Source organism: Carlito syrichta, unplaced genomic scaffold (assembly GCF_000164805.1).
Source record: "Carlito syrichta isolate Samal-C Ts95f unplaced genomic scaffold, Tarsius_syrichta-2.0.1 Scaffold128086, whole genome shotgun sequence".
NCBI classification, from domain to species: domain Eukaryota; kingdom Metazoa; phylum Chordata; class Mammalia; order Primates; family Tarsiidae; genus Carlito; species Carlito syrichta.
In genome coordinates this window covers 4036-22211 of record NW_007072182.1, presented here as the reverse complement: position 1 = coordinate 22211, position 18176 = coordinate 4036, and the positions used below count along the sequence as shown (strand labels likewise).

The 18176-nt window shown below is 40.9% G+C and overlaps 1 protein-coding gene and 1 pseudogene across 2 annotated transcripts in view; one reads left to right on the top strand and one right to left on the bottom strand.

The window, feature by feature from the left end:
* Nucleotides 1-5716, bottom strand: part of APPBP2 (amyloid beta precursor protein binding protein 2) — a 69203-nt gene extending 63487 nt beyond the window's left edge. The window contains exon 1 of the mRNA XM_008048887.2: nucleotides 5279-5716. Within this exon, the coding sequence (XP_008047078.1) occupies nucleotides 5279-5416 (138 nt within the window). The 5' untranslated portion in view covers nucleotides 5417-5716. The remainder of the gene's footprint in view (nucleotides 1-5278) is intronic.
* A 9566-nt stretch (nucleotides 5717-15282) lies between these two features.
* LOC103250301 lies at nucleotides 15283-17596 on the top strand (annotated as a pseudogene). The gene has a single exon (XR_503659.1). The product of XR_503659.1 is annotated as a heat shock protein HSP 90-alpha pseudogene (transcript).
* The last annotated feature ends 580 nt before the right edge of the window (nucleotides 17597-18176 follow it).

Here is an 18176-nt window from a genome sequence, read left to right as displayed (position 1 = left end):
ACTCATATAATGGACCTTGAACATCCAATGCAATACTATAAGAAAATGACTGATGGTACTGGGAAACTGGGGGGGGAGGGGGATGGGATTAACAGTAGCAAATATCTGTCGGGGGATGGGAAAACACCTCTTATCAACAGGGTGCCTGAATGAAACGTAATTGTACACCTAACCCATAACTGTACCCCACAAAACCATAATAAAAAATACTGATTAATGAAAAAAAATGCTTTATTCCAGACTGTCTACTATGTTCGATAAATCAATCTCTCTCTCTGCTGTTCTTGTAGCAATACTACAGTCTTAAAATATGTAACTTTTTATTCTGCAATCATGCAAACAGGAAAAAAAACAAAAAATGAGAGTTTTAAAAAAACTTTTAAAATATAGCTTTCTAATATACTTTATCTTAAACGCTGTGCTTCAAAATGTCCTTGGCTCATTTATTCTCAGGTAATTAATTGCTCCAGATGAACTTAACATTTAATCAGTTTCCTATACCAAATAAAATTGAGATTCTGATTCAATTTGTGATAACGTCACAGCTAAAACTGAGATAGGCTGACAAATTAGTAACATATTACTTTTAAAGAATGTTATTTATGTTGTTTTATGTCCCTCTCTCCCATAAAGTTTGAGTTCTCATCTTATTGAGCCTAAGAGCTCTATATATGAACCCAGTCCCTCACTCTATTTGCTCTTTCACTTTGTATACAGTTTTGTTTTGTTTTTTTGAGTTGGAGTCTCACTCTATTGCCCAGGCTAGAGTGCAGTAGCACGCCCACAGCCACTACAGCCTCAACTCGCTGGGCTCATATGATCCTTCTGTCTCAGTCTTCCAAATAGCTGGAACTACAGGAGAGTACCACCATGCCCAGCTAATTTTTTGATGCATTGTAGAGATGACCGCTCACCAAGTTGTCCAGGCTGGTCTCGAACCCCTGGGCTCACGCAATCCTTTTGCCTCCACTTCCAGAGTGCTGGGATTACAGGCCTGAGTCACTGCACCCGGCCTGTATACAGCTTTACAATTCTTTTTTTTTAAAGTGATAAGGTCTCACTGTGTGGTCCAGGCTGGAGTATTATACAATGGCTGTTCACAGGTGCAACCATAGCTAGCACACTACAATCTCAAACTTCTGGGCTCAATCAATCCTCCTGCCTCAGACCCCTCAGTAGCTGGGACTACCAAACCTAGTTTACAATTCTTTCACTCCACCATATCTACTTCTGTAACCAAATAGCTGAGTGCCCTTGAAGAAAAAAACCTTTCAGAATCCAAGCCATTACAATCAAGTGCCACATAACATTTCTGTCATCAAAAGACTGCATATATGAAGGTAATCCAATAAAATTCTAATAGAATTGAAAAATTTCTATTGACTAGTGATGTTGTAGTGCAATTGCTTTATTTTTAAAACAAATTTAGAGCAGCTTAAGTGTACAGTATTTATAAAGTGATGTCCTAGGCCTTCACGTTCACTCACCACTCATTCACTGACTCCCCCAGACCAACTTGCAGACCCACAAGCTCCATTCATGGTAACTGCTCTATATAGGTGCACCACTGTTAATCTTTTATACCACATTTTTACTGTACCGTTTCTATGTTTAGTTACAAATGTTTACCATTATGTTAAAATTGACTATAGTACTCAGTACAGTAACATGCTGTGAGGGTTTGTAACTTAGGGGCAATAGACTACCCCATGTAGTCTAGGTGCACAGTAGGCTGTATCATCTAGGTTTGTGTAAGCACACTCCATGGTCCCTCAAGGACAAAAAAAAAAAAAAACCCTCCAAAATCTAACAATGCATTCTCAGAACCTACCATCATCGTTCAGTGCCACATGACTATATTTTGTAGGACACTAAATTCTAATGAACCCACTGTCAATTTTTAAATATATTTTTAGCTTCCCTTCTCATATACCTCAGTAGCCATTTCCAACTTCTGTTTAGCCTTCCTACATAAAAGCTACCACTCTTATCCCTTACCCTCAGCAAATAATCTCACCTCCTAATTCATGACAATCATTCCATGCAAACTTACCTGTACTGATAACTTATTTCTTTAACTCTTTTCTTCTGATATTAGAAGTATTATTTCCTCAAGTGGGAAACTGCCAGGGGAGAGGGGATGGGATAGGCAATGGTGAGAAACTGCGGGGGGGAGGGACATACCTCATCAACAAGGATACCTATATAATGAACATTTGTATATCTACCCTGCATTGTACCCCACATCTTTAAAATAAAAACTTTCTTATGTTTATATGCTAACATAGTGTTTAAAAGGAAGAAAGATGGGAACGGTGGTACATGCCTGTAGTCCCAGCCAGTGGGGAAGCTGAGGCAGGATGATTACTCCAATTTAAAACTAATATCTTAATTTATGCACAGTCAAGGAGGAAGGACCAAAAAGGGGCAGGACTCATTAATTAATGCTCCTGTTCAGAGACCTTGCTCCATAACTTATTTCCTGCCTCACTTGTATATTCAATCTCACTCTCTTGGCTTCTGCCATTCAGCCAACAAATATATCCTAATGTCTTCCATTCTTTAAAAAAAAAAACACACACACACACACTTCATATTTTATTCTTTCTACTTCTCAACCCCTCCTCCCTTCCCTTCTATTATTCCCATAACCCCTTATTCTAATGCTTTATGATTGTGCTGTCATCTGAAGCTATTACAAAATGTAACACAATCACACTGGACTACACCAATTAAGAAGGATAGAGAAATTTATGATTCCACAAATACTGCAATTTTGTCTATAATTATGCCTATTGGTGGAAGTTGAGACTGCAGAAGAGATCTGATTATGAGTTTCTTTTTGGCTCCAAAGTGGTGAATACTGGAAATCGTAAACAGAAATTCTCCTAAAGTTTTACAAGCCAGGCAGAAGATGAGTGTCTTGTATTCATGTGTATTTAAATTGTTTTAAAAACTTTCTTATATTTATATGCTAACATAGTGTTTAAAAGGAAGAAACATGGGAATGATGGTATATGCCTGTAGTTCCAGCTAGTGGGGAAGCTGAGCAGGATGATCACTTGAGCCCAGGAGATGGAGACCAGCCTAGGCAACATAGTGAATGTGTCTCTATTTTTTTTTTTAATTTTTTAAAGGAAGAAAATTTCTTTTTATATCTCCATTATATTAAAGACTAGAACAGACTCCTGGGATTGACTTCCACTCTCCTTCTACCCAATAAAAAACGAGTTCTGCAATATATTTCATTAAAATGATCTACTCTCCTAACATACAAATCTTACTAAGCAAAAAAGCAAGGAACTCAGGAAATATATACTAGGTTTGAGACCTTAACTAAATCACTTAACTTTCTCAACTATAAAGCAGAGTTATATTGTACTATACTTCACAGTTTAACTGTGAGATTTAAACAGGATAACATATGTAATACATGTAAAAGCACTTAACACAGTTCCAGTCACATGTTAAATACCTTCCTTCACCTTTGCACAATGCCATACTCCCAATAAGCATACAACTATTAAGAAGAAAAAGTCTACCAAAAAGAAGCAATGTTAAAACTGTGTGAACTATGTGAAACAAGTGACAAAAGCACCATCTGTTCATACTCACTAATAATCTTCAAATGAAAAGCTTCAATTGGAAATGAAAACTACTAGAAGATATCCAAGTATTCTGAGTATTCCACCAGTAAAAATATACTTTGATTAAATTCCCAATAACTTCCTGTAAGAAGTGTACAGGATATGTTATGTATGCATAAGATATGTGTATTTATATGATTTAATAAAATGGACAGAGATAGTATACACAAAGCCAGCAGTTTCCCAGGCTGAGAAAGACAAGTCTCATTTGTCTCCTGGGGAGGAATGTTATCTTAAATGTACAAAATCTCCTTAGATACCACAAAAGCAAATCAGTGTATCAAAGGGATTAGGAATGAAGGGAGGTTTGCCTCTAAATCCAAAGATAATAATGATATGCATGACCTAAATGAATTGTCTCCAAATATTTCGGGGGGGAAAAAATCCTACTCTGTTAGAATTGGTACAAGGAGTTGAATTTAGTCAAATGCAGCCCAATCAGCTAATTTTGAAAAAAATATTCTGCGGATGAATAACGCAGGCAATCTTACCAATGAAACAACTGCCATAAAACACCATCCATAGAATAAAGGCTGAAAACAAAACAAAACAAAAAAACACCATCCACATATAAGAACATACACATCTGTCAAATATCAGTTTACACTGTTCCAGCCAACAAACAAATCAAGAGGAAGTATTCAAGATCAAAAAATTAATTATACTCTACTTCTAGCCATATTTTGCATGGGTGGCCGCTGGAAAGTAGGAGTTATATGTGGATTTAGGGCAAGGAGAGCTAAATAATAAACCCAGTGTTCACATTCAAATATTGGGGGAGAAGAAGGCAGACTCTGAGTCCATAAAGCTCTCCTCCCTCTCAAAACACTGCAAAAATAGTCCACGTCTGAAGACACTTACCCTTGAAATTCCTTGGAGAGTGACTATGGAGACGTTTTGTTCAGATTTTTGAGGGGGAGCGCATTAGGAATGTTGCAAAATTGCAACTTTCAAATGCATGAACATAATTTCTTTCAGGAACGATTTCTCCCCTCTCCAAACAGTTGACCAACACTCCCACATTAATAAAGTCCCCAATTCAATCTCAAGTATAAACAAACAAACCAAAAAAAGCTTTAAATAATATGCAAATAAAGCACACAGACTATTTCCAATAATTCTTACTCCCGACTGGGAAGAGAAAGGAGGAAGGAAGGAACAGGAAGCAGAAAAAAAAAAAAAAACACTAGGAGAAGGAAAGCAGGAGATGAGAAAGTAGAAAGGGGTGGGGGAGGAAAAGAGAAAAAAGTCCAGTTGATGCTGACACTTAATTGGGAGGAGAGAGTGGAAAATATCCTGCAGGTTTAGGCAAGAAGGAAAGGACTGGGTGGGACAGGGGCGCAACAGAGGAAGTCCACGCAAAAGGCCTACTAACCAAGAGGGGGCCACAGTGTAGAAGGGAACAGCAAAATGAGGCAAGACTCATCAGGAGGATATATCAAGGCCCAGGGGATGTGGAGCAAGGGCGTTTCTATACTAGCAAGGGGGACATGCAACAGACATCTCGGAAGGCGATCCTGCTCGGAAGGGGTGAGGGTTTAACAGCGGGGGTTCGCAGACGTGGAAGGGGGTGCGGCTACAGGGGTTTCGAGAGGACAGCCGAGATCAGACAGCAGGCCCAGGGTCCATACCTTGTAGTAAACATCGAACTGGATATTCTCGGGCAAGGAACGGATGTCTCGGCGGGAGCGGATGTAGTTGTCCACGACGGCGGAGATGGCGGTGTTATAGAGAGTCTCTGGGATCCACTCTAGTTCCACCGCCGCCATCTTCCTTCCCTCCTCCTCCGCCTCCTCCGCCTCCTCCTCCCGAAGGCCCCCGCCTCCCTCCGTAGCGAACTCCTCTGCGACCCCGGAGGATTCGGAGGGGCGGCGGCAGCCACGCGGGCACACAGTAGAAGGACACTGCCGCCCCGGCTGCTCCGGGGACGAGCTGGGGACAGCGACAGCAGACGTAGGCCCGAGTGAAGATGAGAGAGTGAGCAGCAAATGCCAGGCCGAAGCCTCACATTCCGGGTTTGAGAGGAACCCGGGTTTCGTCCCAGCGCCGATCTCCGCAGGGGCGGGACTGCGTGTGTGGCGTCATGACGTCAGCGCACGCCGTCGCGCTGGAGGGAGGGAATGCGGCAGGCTAAAAACTTGGGAAGCGCCGATGCCCCCCCACGGGGAACGCACTTTTCTGGGGGACCTGCGAGTGGGCTAGCAGAGGGTAGACTTTTTACCCAGGGGCAGTTTTTTACAGAATATTGTCCCCCGTTCCGAGTCATTCGGACGCATCGGTTCCTTCAGCAAGTCTTGGCATGAGGACCCTTTCGAAGCTCAGGTAAAAAGTTGGGATCTCCTCCCCACTAACGTACTCACTTACCCGTACACCGAAAAGTATGCGGTCAGGGAATTCAGGTTACTCCAAAAATCCTTAGACTCCGGTCCTTAAGCCAAGTGAAGACCCTGCGGTCCAGGAACTAGGGGTCACGATGGGAGATTTACTTTTCACAGTAAACCCTTTGCACTGTTTGAACTTTTTACCATGTGCCTTTATCCAAATAAAATTTACGAATAAAGAACATCTGCGCTAAAAGAACTTGGTAGGAAGGTTAGCTTGTTTATGGAATTACAAACAGTGGAAAAACAAAGACTAAGTGGTGGCTATGATAAAATTTAATAGAAATGAAAGTTTCAGTTTTCTCCCAGAGTTGTAATCCGTAGCGTCAAGGGATTGTTGAATAGTAGCAGTAATTGTTTCCATTTTTTTTCCTTCCTCAGCCTAAACATCTGCTATTTAAGTAATTTAATTTTCTAAGTCAATGATTTTGAGAACTTGATGCAGCATCTTTCTGTTCTAGGAATTTAACAAGGAAATTATTGGCCATTATTGTTGGTGACACTGTCAATCTCATAGTTACTCTAAAAGTGTAATCCTAAAGACAACAATAGTAATCTCCTCATATTTAGAGCTAAAGGAAGGAGTTCTTTCAGGCTAGCCTTCTCCTTGGTATTTTAGTGTTGTGGTTAAATAATTTGGCAAAAAAGGAAAAGAAACACACTTAGTCCTTCTCAGACTATATCAATTCTTACGCCTTATCCATGAACCTAGGAAAGATATGGTTGGCCTTAAGATAGGGTTGCCAGATTTAGCAAGTAAGAAATTACAAATGCCCAATTACATTCTAATTTCAGATAACCAGCAAATAGTTTTAAATATAAATATAGTTTCATACACACCTTCCAACTCTCTCAGGTGCAACAATTCGTTCAGCAAATCTTGAATCAGTTCTTAAACATCTACTCTTTTGAAACATGATCCCTTTCCCACAAAAATGCATAATTATCCAAGCAAATATTGCAGGGGATGCATTTATACTAAAAACTTATTTGTCGTTCATCTGAAATTCAGATTTAACCAGGCCGGACTCTGTGGCTTAACCTGTAATCCCAGCACTTTGGGAGGCTGAGGCGAGTGGATTGACTGAGCCCATGGGTTCGAGACCAGCCCGGGCAACTTGACAAGACCTTATCTCCACACTAAATCAAAAATTAGCCAGACATGATAGCATGCACCTGTAGTTCTGGCTACTTGGAAGGCTGAGGGGGAAGGATCACCAGAGCCCAGCAGGTCGACGCTAGGGTGGCCGTGAGTGTGCCACAACTTTCCAGCCTGGGCGACAGAGTAAGACTCCAACTCAATTAAAAAAAAAAATTAACTGGACATCTGTATTTTATCAGCAACCCTAATTCAAGGGATCCAGGAATCACCTGAAACTGAATGTAGATGTTCTAGGATGTTTTAGCTAAATGAGGACCTGGACTCGGGTTCTGTAAACAGGTGAAGTTGTGACAGACACACATATTGATTGCCATATGGACCTTAGATGCTGAGTTAAACATTAAAAAATGTATAGAAGCTGGGCTCGGTGGCTCAGCCTGTAATCCCGTGCCTTTGGGAGGCTGAGGTGAGTGGATTGCCTGAGCCCGCGGGTTCGAGACCCACCTGGGTGGCGAGACCTCATCTCTAAAATAAATCAAAAAATCAGCCGGGCATGGTAGTGCATGCCTGTAATTCTGGCTACTTGGAAGGCTGAGGCAGAAGGATCACTGGAACCCAGCAGGTCGAGGCTGCGGTGGCCGGGAGTGGCCACTGCACTCCAGTCTGGGTGACAGAGTGAGACTCCAACTCAGAAAAAATAAAATGTATAGAGACACAAAGGAGACTCTGACCAAAAGGACCTCTTGATCCCTTTTTCACTGCTTTGAGATTGAGTTATTAAAATGTGTGTGATGAACTAGAAGGCCCTAAGAGCAGACAGACTGTTTGAAAGGATAAGGCCCCTGAAAATTCACCATGAGGGTTAAGAATCAGGACCTCTGAACTGGTATGTATATAAAGTCAAGAGTCAAAGGAGATCATTGACTCTAGTGTCAAGTTAGAATCCGTCTACAGGCTTGGGCGCTCAAGAGGTGGCTAACTAGAGAAACCAGTGGAAACTGGGCCATTTTTGTTGTGGACTGTTCTCAACTGAGGGAAGAAAGGGCCTCCCTTCATCCCAGGAAATTAATGAGGCCTACAGAGCTGAGATTTGAACTCAATTATACTATACTGTTTTTCGTATTTTAGACTATAGCATAGAATCTGAGTTTTCAGTGGTCAGAACCAGATTATAAAGGGGCTTATATTTTATTCTGTTGACCTTGGACTTCATCTTGGAGCTGATAGAGAATCTTAAAAGATTGTGAACAGGGAGTACACAAATAAGATTTGTGTATCAGAAAGAAGATAACAATAACCTATTGATGCTGGGTTGGGTGCGGTGTGTTATTCCATGGGTTCTTTGTCTCCACTACAGAAAAGAGTTTCAGAGTGAGTCCCAACTATAGTTTAAGACAGAATTTATTAGGAAGAAAGAGACATGCTCAAAGAGCATGGGTGCCTCAAGAGAAAGGACATGTGCTTGCCTTTGACAAGAAGCTTTATATAATTTTAAAATTTTTATATTTAAATTTTTTTTACAGGTTTTTTTTTTTTTAACAAATTGGCTTTCTGAGACAAGAAGCTTTATATACTTTTATGATGATGATCAAGCAAACCATGAGCTAAGAGGAGTGGGCTACAGGTATCTGGTCATGAGTTTTGATGACCATCTCTCAACCTTATAATGTCACAAGGACATTCTAAATAACTAAAGTTATTGCCTAACAAGATATAGACTTTTCTTAGAACATCCTGTATGCATTTTGGGTAATTCCCTATTGTTTCTGTGACTTACTGTACTGGTAGATCCACATTCCAGCCTCCAAGGTGGTCAGGTCTGATATGCCTGGTTGGTCGGGTAAAGGTCATGCGTGGATAAGAAAGATGTCTGAACACTTACTCTACTTTAATTTAGACCTGCCAGAGAAAATCTGCCTAACTACTGTGTTAACTCTGACTGCCTCACTATGACCAGCAGAGAGAACCAGAAGAAGATCTAAAATTAAACACTCTCAGTTCCAAAAGAAGAGAATACAGAAGAGACGTGCTAAACTGCTGTGGCCAACTATACATTTTGGTAGGAAGAAGGCCTTTGTATCACAAAGTTAGCCCTACAGTCTACAAACTCCCCATTTAAGCCTTGACTTCTGGAAGACTCAAATTTGGCAGGATGCCTTGTACCATACAGAAATAATCTGAGACATGAACCTGGTCCCAAAAGATTCCTGAGAATTCTAAGAAGTTATGAGACCCCCAGTGACAACTTTTATTTACAATTACTATTTTTTAAGAAGAAAGGCATACAAATTTTATTTAATGTGTACACAGAATGAAGACTTAACTTCCCAATGAGGTACAGAAACTTAAATACCATCTTGAATTTACAGAAAGAATGGGGACCTGCATTCTGATAAAAACAGGTTATAGAAGGGGGAGCAAGAAGAATTTTATTGAGGGGCAACAAAAGATTGGGAGGATAAATGGATAAGGGAAACAGAGAATGACTTGTAAATAGTTCTTTTTGGAAGTTGGATGAACCTGAGACACACATTATTTTGTAAAATGGTTGGGCCAGGTCTGAAGCTCCTTTCCTGTAATGGATAATTTTAATAAGGGGAAGAAGCAGTTTAGGAGAGACCTTGAGGCAAAACACCATATTCTGAATGAATTTTCCTGCACCCCTTCATTCCTCTGTCTAGAACTTCCTTAGAAGTTTCACATATTAAAAACTGAGGTGGTATCTGTAGAGGAGAAAAAACTAAATTAAAAGCTGAGTAGCAAAGGATTCCACATGGGCCAGTCCCATTAAATAGCTGTGCCCATAGTGACACAATTTCATTGTGGCGCCCTTCATTGAGAGATGAGATCTAAATACCTTCCCCTTGAATCTGTGTGGATTGTGACTGCACCAACCAATGGAGTACAGCAGAAGTCTGCATGACTTCTGGGCTAGATTAGAACAAGGTTTTCAGAATCCACCTTGTTTTCTGGAATTTTCACTCTTGGATCCTTAAAGTCACCATGTAAAAAGATCAACTACTATGAAGTCACCATGCCCTGTGTAATATTATGATATGTATTTTTTGGTTTTCTCTCACTGTTTCTGACTCACAGCTCCTATAACCATTATAATTTCCTAAGTGACTAAAATAATAAGAGTATCTTTTTGTAAAAATATTTGGCCTTTTGTCCTTGATTCCTGAAACAGCTCAGGAACAGCTCCAGGGGATAAAGATGTAACTCTTCATCTGGCTATCCATTTTGCCAACTTAAAATAGTCAAAAAAAGGTCAGAATCTAGTTTAAAGAGTTTATTCAAGCACAAAGTTTGAAGACAGTCTTCTGGGAAACAGATTCCAAAGAATGAAAGTCAGTGTTTTGAAATATAGACAAAACTAAAGAAAGCTTAACAGAATTTCAGCATCTCTCTATATAAGGGTTTTTGTTGTTGTTGTTGTTGTTGTTTTGAGACAGGGTCTCACTCTGTTGCTCATGCTAGAGTGCAGTGGTACAAAAATAGTTTACTGCAGTCTCAAACTCCTGAGCTCAAGCAATCCTCCCACCTCATCCTCCAAGTAGCTGGGATTTCAAGCAAGAGCCACCGTGCCCAGCTCTATATAAAGTGTAATGTATAGTTACAATGATCTGATCAGTAGAGTGGTCCTTTTCTGTCAGGAAAGGTGTATTTAGCATTCTACACTGAAGATGTAATGCAGGCTTTTGCACCATCTAGTCTGAGTTAGATACATAACAGTAAAGGAGGTAGTTAACCTGTAACAAAGATGAGTGATTGGAAGGGGAGGAAGTCTGGTCTTTTCTAGTCATTAACAACACAAAAACAATGAGAAAGAGATTAATCTATGATCTAAGAAGCAGAAGTTACAAGCATACTACATACTCAGTCTCTAAGGTTTAATTTCTTTGGCATAATAAATTTAGAGGGTCTTAAAATTTTCTTTTCTTTTACAATTTATATCTCTTAAAATATCCTTTATAATAAACCAGTAGGGCCAGGAGCAGTGGCTCAAGCCTGTAATCCCAGCACTTTGGGAAGCCAAGGTGAGGGAATTACCTGAGCCCATGGGTTTGAGAACAGCCTGGGCAACTTGGCGAGACCTCATCTCTACAATAAATCAAAATATTAGCCGGGCATAGTAGCATCCACCTGTAATTCCAGCTATTTGGAAAGCTGAGGCAGAAGGATCACCTGAGCCCAGCAGGTTGATGCTGGAATGGCTGTGAGCATGCCACTGCACTCCAGCCTGGGCAACGGAGTGAGACTCCAACTCAAAAAAATAAAATAAAATAAACCAGTAAATGTAAATAAGTGTTTACCTGAGTTCTGTGAGCCATTCTAGCAAATTAATCAACCCAATAAGAGCATCATGGGAACCCTGATTTATAGTGAGTTAGAAGCACAGGCAAAACAACTAGGGGCTTGCAATTGGCGTCAGTTGGCATTTGGAAGTGGAGGTTTCTTGTGGGACTAGCATCAACCTGTGGGATCTGATACTTTCTCCAGGTAAATAGTATCAGAATTGGATTGGGGGACACCCAGCTGGTTTCCACTGCAGAAATGATCGATTGTGTGTAGGGAGAAAAATCTACACGTCACTTGAGCGTATAGGAGAAACTAAGTTTGTTTTTCTACTCATACACACCTGCCTTGTAGACAGATTCATATATGCACTCTAGTCAATAGTCCCAGAGTAGCCTTTGAGACATCCCAGCCCAAGTACCAGATGTTTAAGTGAAGTACCTCCAGATAATTCCAACCCTAAGACATTGGAGTCATCCTCTGTTTCATCTCACCAAATCTGCAGCTTGAATTGCCCCAGAAGTGGAGGCAGGAAAGCTCCCAGAAGGGAGTGTCTCAAACCATCCCAAGACAGGGCTGGTTGGGATTCCAAAGAAAGAAACACTAAATGCCAGGTGATCTGTCCAAAGCATTTATTAGAGGATTTTACATATAGATTGTTGCATCATAGCCTTGAGACAAAGAGCAAGAAAATGGGAATGTTCTGCCTAGATGTATTCACAGTGAGGGGATCAAGGCACGGAGTTCATATGAGGGTTTCAGAAATTTGGCTCAGGACTGGGGCCAGTTTCTTTCTAGTAAACCTAAATACTTTTTATCAGTGCCTGGGCACATTGAAAGCCCCAGTCTGGGCTCAAACCTGCTAGGAAAAACCTACAGCTGACAGGGTCACAGAGTAGTCAAGGTACTCTGTGATTTTCAGTCAGGACAGAAAGAAGGAAAAACTGGGAAACCCTACACCCTCAGTCTTCCCAGATGAGAGTTCAAGTACCACGGAGCTGAAATAAGCATTTCTGCCGTGCTCTGTCTGAATCTGTGACCCAAAGGAGCATAATAAAAGGGTTGTTTGGCTGAGGTGAGTGGATTGCCTGAGCCCGCGAGTTCAAGACCCGCCTGGGCAGCGAGATCTCACCTCTACAATAAATCAAAAAATCAGCCGGGTGTGGTAGCGCATGCCTGTAATTCCAGCTACTTGGAAGGCTGAGGCAGAAGGATCTCCAGAGCCTAGCAGGTCGAGGCTGCGGTGGCCGGGAGTGGCCACTGCACTCCAGTCTGGGTGACAGAGTGAGACTCCAACTCAAAAAAACAAAAAGGGGTTGTTTATTTATATCACTAAAGTTGGGATTGTGTGTTATACCACAATAGATGACTGGGATACCCCATTCTCATCCCCTAACATTCCCAGGAACCCATCACTCCATAATGAATGTGTTTCCTTCTCAGGGCTACATGTTACTAAACATGTGAATTTCATTCATGAAAATAATGGAATCCATAGCCTGTACTAAACAACTTTCTTAACTTTCAGACTGGCTCTGCTACACTTTTAAGAGTGAACTGCCTTGCCAGAATATGGAGACAATGATTTTTATCCTAAAATCAGAGTCTTTCAAGTCTAAATCCTCATATTTTTTCAGAGTCCTTCAAGTCTAAATCCACATCTTCAGTTCCCGTTGAATGCAGACTAACAGCCACATGGGCCTCATAAATAGGGTCTTAAAGGTACACCTACAGCACCACATATCATAGAAGCAAAATGACTGGATCATTTTGTAATCACCCATGTAACTTTCACCCACCAAAGATTAGAGTAAGTCTTTGTCAACAAATTCTGGTCACCTGGGGAAATAGTGCAGATAAGAAATCCAACCTAATTCACATCATCCTCATTACCCATATCTGCAGAAAAATCAAAAGTTTTCTGGACATGTTCCTAGGTGATCTATTTATCTTGTCTTGGCCCCTTTAAATTCACCCTGCTTGCTAGACATGACATTCTAGGGCCAAAATTAATCCAAATTGCTACCTGCTATGCTGTTCTCCCATTCTTGACCTCTAACATATACTCCATCCCCATTTGGCCCTAAGAAGCAATAACAAAGCTCAGCATTAACTGGTCCTTGTTTTGAGTAAGGCCACCTGGAACATGCCCTGTATATACAGTCTGCCTACTCACCCTGATTATCTACAGTACATACTTAGCATAGGAAAACTAACTAGTTTTGGATTTGTTCTGCCAGTGCTGGTTTAATGTAATAAAGGCTTAAAGGTCATTCTTGGAAAGACTGACATGTAACCAATAACAACAACTCATTGCGAGAAATCTGTGATAGAGTTTGCATAAGATATTATGGGAGCACCAAGAAGGCGAAAATGACTTGATTTGGGATATAATAATGCATAACTTCCAATATAGGAAAATGCTCAAAGTATTTTAGTCATATTGAAGCGCATAGGGAAATACCACTGAAACAGATTTACTTGAACAATTATAAATGGGTTCATTTTCACCTTGACATCATACCTAGTAAAATTTTCAGGAGTATTTTCTAATTATCAGAATGTATAAAATATATGGAAGTTTGTGAATCAAAGTGGTTTTCATTATTTGTGAACTGTGAAAAGTTATGACATCAATGAGATAGCAAATAGGGACAAGGAAAACTACAGGCAACGTGGTATAGTCATATAATAATAATAACTCTTGAGCCATCTGATAGAAATACCATTGTCCTGTGTGCTCTCATACATCTCTAATCCCCCACCAAACGTTTTAGTTAAAATATACAAATGATAGATTTTTTAACTTAGACGACAAGATATATGGTTATGCCATTTGCTGAGCTCAACAACATACTGAGGAATCTGGGTTCAGTTTTGGAATGATTAAGGATGATGTACCTATAATATGGTCAGGCAGCTACAATCCCAGCAACTCAGGAGCCCAGCTGAGGCAGGAGGATTGCTTGAGTCCAGGAGTTCAAATCCAGCCTGGGCAACATAGTGAGATCCCATCTTAAAAAATAAATATTGCTGGGCTCGGTGGCTCAGCCTGTAATCCCGCACTTTGGAAGGCTGAGGTGAGTGGATTGCCTGAGCCCGCGGGTTCGAGACCCGCCTGGGCAACTTGGCGAGACCTCATCTTTACAATAAATAAAAAAAAAAATCAGCCGGGTGTGGTAGTGCACACTTGTAGTTCCAGCTACTTGGAAGGCTGAGGCAGAAGGATCACCGGAGCCCAGTAGATCGAGGATGCAGTGGCCGGAAGCGGCCACTGCACTCCAGTCTGGGTGACAGAGTGAGACTCCAACTCAAAAATAAATAAATAAATAAATATATATATTCAGGAATACTTGGGAAAAGTTTTAAGACTAGAAAAAAATACTTGGTAATTGTTAATGATAGGTAAAGATAGGAGAGTACAGTATATCAAAAGAGAGAAAGAGAAAGAATGATGCTATGATTTGAATGTTTGTCCTCCCAAACTCATGTTGAAATTTAATCCCCAGCGAGGCACGGTGACTCACACCTGTAATCACAGCATTTTGGAAGGCAGAGGCGAGAGAATTGCAAGAGCCCAGTAGTTCAAGACCAGCCTGGGCAAATTGGTAAGACCTCATCTCTACAATAAGTCAAAAAATTAGCTGGGCATGGTGGCACACGCCTGTGGTTTCAGCTACTTGGAAGGCTGAAGTGGAAGGATCGCCTAAGATCAGCAGGTCAAGGCTGTGGTGACCATGAGTGTGCCACTGCACTCCAGCCTGGGTGACAAAGACTCCAACTCTAGAAAGAGAGAGACTCCCCAGACAATCCGAGTAGGAGCCAGCAGTGCTCTCTCCAGCCTGTTTACAGGATGCCTGAGGAGAACCAGACCCAAGACCAACCCATGGAGGAGGAGGTGGAGACGTTCGCCTTTCGGGCGGAAATCGCCCAGCTGATGTCGCTGATCATCAATACTTTCTACTCGAACAAGGAGATCTTTCTGAGAGAGCTCGTTTCTAACTCGTCGGATGCTTTGGACAAAATCCGCTATGAAAGTTTGACTGATCCCCGTAAACTAGACTCTGGTTAACCTTATACCAAACAAGCAAGAGCGAACCCTCACCATCGTGGATACTGGAATTGGAATGACCAAGGCCAACCTGATCAATAACCTTAGCACTATCGCCAAGTCTGGGACCAAGGCGTTCATGGAAGTGTTGCAGGCTGGTGCAGACATCTCTATGATTGGCCAGTTCGGTGTTGGTTTTTATTCTGCGTATTTGGTTGCCGAGAAGGTAACAGTGATCACCAAGTACAACGATGACGAGCAGTATGCCTGGGAGTCCTCTGCAGGGGGGTCGTTCACAGTCAGGACTGACACAGGTGAACCTATGGGTCATGGAACAAAGGTTATCCTGCATCTGAAAGAAGACCAAACCGAGTACTTGGAGGAAAGAAGAATAAAGGAGATCGTGAAGAAGGATTCTCAGTTCATTGGCTATCCCATTACTCTTTTTGTGGAGAAGGAACGTGATAAAGAAGTCAGTGACAATGAGGCTGAAGAAAAGGAAGATAAAGAGGAAGAAAAAGAAAAAAAAGAGAAGGAGGCTGATGAGAAATAGAAGATGTTAGTTCTGATGAGGAAGAAGAAAAGAAGGATGGTGACAAGAAGAAGAAGAAGAAGATTAAGGAGAAATACATTCAAGAAGAACTCAACAAAACAAAGCCTATCTGGACCAGAAATCCTGATGACATTACTAATGAAGAATATGGAGACTTCTACAAGAGCTTGATCAATGACTGGGAGGATCACTTGGCAGTGAAGCATTTTTCAGTTGAAGGACAATTAGAATTTAGAGCTCTTCTTTTTGTCCCAAGACATGCTCCTTTTGACCTGTTTGAAAACAGAAAGAAAAAGAACAACATCAAGTTGTATGTACGCAGAATTTTCATCATGGATAACTGTGAAGAACTGATCCCTGAATATCTCAATTTCATTAGGGGAGTAGTGGACTCTGAGGATCTCCCTCTGAATATTTCCCATGAGATGCTGCAACAAAGCAAAATTTTGAAAGTTATCAGAAAGAATTTGGTGAAAAAATGCTTAGAACTCTTCACTGAACTGGCAGAAGATAAAGAGAACTACAAAAAGTTTTACAAACAGTTCTCCAAAAACATAAAGCTTGGAATACATGAAGACTCTCAAAATCAGAAGAAGCTTTCGGAGCTGTTAAGATACTACACGTCTGCTTCTGGTGATGAAATGGTTTCTCTCAAGGACTATTGCACCAGAATGAAGAAAAACCAGAAACATATCTATTACATCACAGGTGAGACCAAGGACCAGGTTGCTAACTCGGCCTTTGTGGAACATCTTCGGAAGCATGGCTTGGAAGTGATCTATATGATCGAGCCTATTGATGAGTACTGTGTCCAACAGCTGAAGGAATTTGAAGGGAAGACTTTAGTGTCAGTCACCAAAGAGGGCTTAGAACTTCCAGAAGATGAAGAAGAGAAAAAGAAACAGGAAGAGAAAAAAACAAAGTTTGAAAACCTCTGCAAAATCATGAAAGACATCTTGGAGAAAAAAGTTGAGAAGGTGGTTGTATCAAACCGATTGGTGACATTGCCATGTTGTATTGTCACAAGCACTTATGGCTGGACAGCAAACATGGAAAGAATCATGAAAGCTCAAGCTCTCAGAGACAACTCCACCATGGGTTACATGGCAGCAAAGAAACACCTGGAGATAAATCCTGACCATTCCATTATTGAGACCTTAAGGCAAAAGGCAGAGGTTGACAAGAATGACAAGTCTGTGAAGGATCTGGTCATCTTGCTCTATGAAACTGCACTCCTGTCTTTTGGCTTCAGTCTGGAAGATCCTCAGACACATGCTAACAGGATCTACAGGATGATCAAACTTGGTCTGGGTATTGATGAAGATGATCCTACTGCTGATGATACCAGTACTGCTGTCACTGAAGAAATGCCACCCCTCGAAGGAGATGATGACACATCACGCATAGAAGAAGTAGACTAAGCTTTGCCTGAAGAACGACTTGTACACGTGTTCAATACTTTATCTTCATTCCCTCCGATAATATATTTTCAAGGATTTTTTTCTTTATTTTTATTAACATTTTAAAAATCTGTATGGCATGACAGTAACTCCTTTAAGGGGATGATAAGGTTTCTTTCCTCATGTGTGGTGCTGTGATACCTTAGGCACTAAGCAGAACTAGTAATGCTTTTCTAGTTTCACCTTGGCTTATTTTAACAGATAGAGGGAACATGTTGTAAGGTGTATGTAGCCTAATGTTAACTTTATGGTCTGAAGTGTTTAGCTATCAAGCAGGATTCCTTAGTAGACCAAATCTTTGTCACTGAAGTGTTCTCAGATATACCTTGATGTTTAGAAGAAAAGTGTTTGTTTAAATGACTTGAGTTTCATCTTCTAGAATTGACTTTAAGCTTTTCATCCCTGTAGTTACCAATACCCTGTAGTTACCAATACCTCTAGAAATAAGTATGTTAAACTGAAGCAATTTGATGGGAAGAACTCTCCCGGGCTTGTTTTCCAAAGAAAAGTATTGTCTAGAAGAGCAAAATTATAAGCCTACCTAGGTGTTTATAAAGCTGTTCAAAAAGGAATTCAGTGAGGCTTGTGAATGGAAATGTAGTGCCCAAGTCACATTCTGCTTAAGGAGGTTGTAACAAATACAAATGAGTTAAAAAGAAAAGAAAGAAAGAAAGAGAGAGAGG